The following is a 2,719-nucleotide window of genomic DNA, read 5'->3' as shown; positions in this document are numbered from 1 at the left end:
TATTTTACTTAGGAAAAAGAGAAAACTGGAGATACAGAAGCCGGCCAGAGACCCGCTTTAAATACAAGTACAAACCACACCCCAACACACACACACATCCGTGATAGGAGTATTTACAGTGTTACTGCAACCATAGGTTCCCTTGAGGATCCTGACGAGCCAATAGGCTGGTTCTAGGACCCCCCTCCTTCTATTGTCTCCGGATGCGAAGCTAGGTTAGTTTGCCTGGCTATACGTAAGGGCGACTGCATGTGCGGTCGCCATTAGAATACAACAGTCCTGATGCAGCTGGTTTCAAAAAACATGAGAGAAGCTGATCAGTTGCCTAGATGAATACCAACTAATTTGCAAATAAAGGACAATTCTTCATTTCAGACAACAGTCCCATTGTCAAATACGTTAGCACAAAGTGGACACCATTATACCAGGCTTGATTTACTTATTTACTTCATTTATACCCTGCCTTCTCCCCCATGGGGACCCAAAGCAGCTTACACCCTTCCCCTCTCCTCCATTTTATCCTCACAACAGCCCTATAAGGTAAGTTAGGCTGAAAGAATGTGACTGGCCCAAGGTAACCCAGCGAGCTTCCCTAGTAATCAAACCTGGTCTTCCAGATCCTAGCTTGACACTCTAACCACTACAACCACACGGTTTGATCTCATCCCCATGTCAAAATCTTTGGTAATACTTTCTCAACAGACATCATATATATGCCATTTCCAGGATGGATACTTGCAAACTCAAAAGTTTCCAGCAACTTGAGCTGGAGATCCTTACAGCCAGAGATGATAGGTCAAGATGGGTAGCCGTGTCAGTCTGTTGCAGTGGAAAAGTGTAAGAGTCCAGTAGCACCTTAAAGACTTCGGCTGCAATCACATACGCGCACACACACAATAATCCACTTTCAATGCACTTTCCAACTCCATTGTGAACTGGCAAAATCCAGCTGGAACGTACATCGAAAGTGGATTATTTAGTGTGTGTGATCACAGGGGATGAGCTTTCTTGAGTCACTGGTGAACAGTGATTCAGGACAGCTCCTACCCTGCCACAAATTTTGTTAGTCTTTAGGGTGCTACTGGACTCTTGCTTTTTTCTACTGATATGAAAGTGTGTGAGGGTTGTGTGCGCGTGATCGGGGTCATATCCATGAGCCCCACTCCCAACAACTTGTTCAATGTGCACATCTCTATGCAGAATACGAATGCTATGACAGGGGGACACAACCAGTGTTCCCTCTAAGCTGAGTTAGTGTGAGCTAGCTCATAGATTTTAAGCCTCCGGCTCACACATTTTTGTCTCAGCTCAGGAAGGGTGGCTCCAGAGCAAACTAATTTATGCAGTAGCCAAATCGCCTGCTCACAACTTTAATGCCGGCAGCTCACAAAGTAGAATTTTTGCTCACAAGTCTCCACAGCTTAGAGGGAGCATTAGACACAACATCTTTCGCAGTCTCCCAGTCCCAGGGGATGCCCACAAGGCGCGTAGGCGCATTCCTCAGGCAGGCAGGCAGGCGACTACTCACCTCGCAGGCGTCGCGCCAGCCCCTTGGCCCAGGCGACGCGGTGAGGCGGCGGCCCGGCGCCCTCGTCGTGAGGGAACTGTGGGGGCCGCGCGTCGCCCTCCCCTCCGCCTGCTGAAGGATAAGGCCGCTCGCCTTCGTCGCCCTCCTCCTCCTTTTCTTCTTCCTCCTCCTCCTCCTGTCCTCCCCCCCGCCGCCTGCGCCGCCGCCTCCCGCTTTCGGCGCCTCCGCATCGCGGGCTGGGGCCCCCGGCGGAAGGCGAGCCTGCCCCGCCGCGGCCCCACTCCACGTCCATTTGCAGCACCGGCCCAGCTCCCGCCGCCGCCGCCCTGGCCGCTTCTTCTTCCTCGGGCTCAAAGCCCGGGTTGTCCCGGCTCCAGGCCTGTCTGGAGCAAGACGAAAGCGGCGGCGACGGAGAGCAAGAAGAGCCGCTGCCGCCGCCGCCGCCGCCGCCCGCCAAGGAGTCCCGGAGCCGGCCCAGCTCCAGCTGCTCAAGGCCGCCCGGGGGGCAAAGTCCTGTCCGGCCACCGGCCGCCATTTCTCATCCCGCCCCCTTTCCCCGGTTCGGCCGCTGCCGCCGCCTCAGAAGTTTCTCTCCCCACTCAGCCCAGCCGAGTAGCGGGGCGGGAAATGAGCGCCGTCGCCTTCTCCTTCTTCTCCTTCTCCTCCGCCCCCCGCCCACAGCGCCTCAGCTGCCAGTTTGAGACGGGGCGGATGGAGGGGAACTGTCTGGACCGGAGGGAAGGGGAAGGGAGAGTTTTATTGCTCGCGCCGGGGGTGGTGGTGCTGGTGGTAGCGCGGACTGGCTTGGGTTTTGGCTAACACCCCCCCCCCCCCAGCCAAGAGGCCTCAGGAAAAGAACAAAATGTACATATTGTTAGGGGAGTTTGCTGAAACCCCGGCACCCACGCACAGGCACCCTTTCCCGAGATCAATCTTGGAGGAAGAAGACTCAAGGCTTTTGCTTACTTACAGTTGTATTAAGAACTAGGGAAAAGGCCCCTTGTGGAAATAAATACAACGGCCTCTAGAAAGAGGCTCTGGGCGGGTGCCCCGGCCTTGGACACTCAGTGTCAATTTGCTGTGGCGACCTCAGCAGGGTATAATGACACTGAGTCCAGCATTTTCTCCAGAGGAACTGATCTCTGCTACCTAAAGAACAGCTGTAATTTTGAGTGATCGCCAGCCCTCACC

At 54.6% G+C, this 2,719-nt stretch overlaps 1 protein-coding gene across 1 annotated transcript in view; it reads right to left on the bottom strand.

Annotated features, from left to right (window-relative positions):
• Window positions 1-1,887, bottom strand: part of PKD2 (polycystic kidney disease 2 (autosomal dominant)) — a 31,420-nt gene extending 29,533 nt beyond the window's left edge. The window contains exon 1 of the mRNA XM_015410815.1: window positions 1,529-1,887. Coding sequence (XP_015266301.1) covers window positions 1,529-1,820 — 292 coding nt within the window. The 5' untranslated portion in view covers window positions 1,821-1,887. The remainder of the gene's footprint in view (window positions 1-1,528) is intronic.
• Between the last annotated feature and the right edge of the window lie 832 nt (window positions 1,888-2,719).

This window comes from Gekko japonicus, unplaced genomic scaffold (assembly GCF_001447785.1).
Source record: "Gekko japonicus isolate JY-2015 unplaced genomic scaffold, Gekko_japonicus_V1.1 scaffold42, whole genome shotgun sequence".
NCBI classification, from domain to species: Eukaryota; Metazoa; Chordata; class Lepidosauria; order Squamata; family Gekkonidae; genus Gekko; species Gekko japonicus.
The sequence above is the reverse complement of the archived record's forward strand: the minus strand, read 5'-3'. Positions and strand labels throughout refer to the sequence as shown.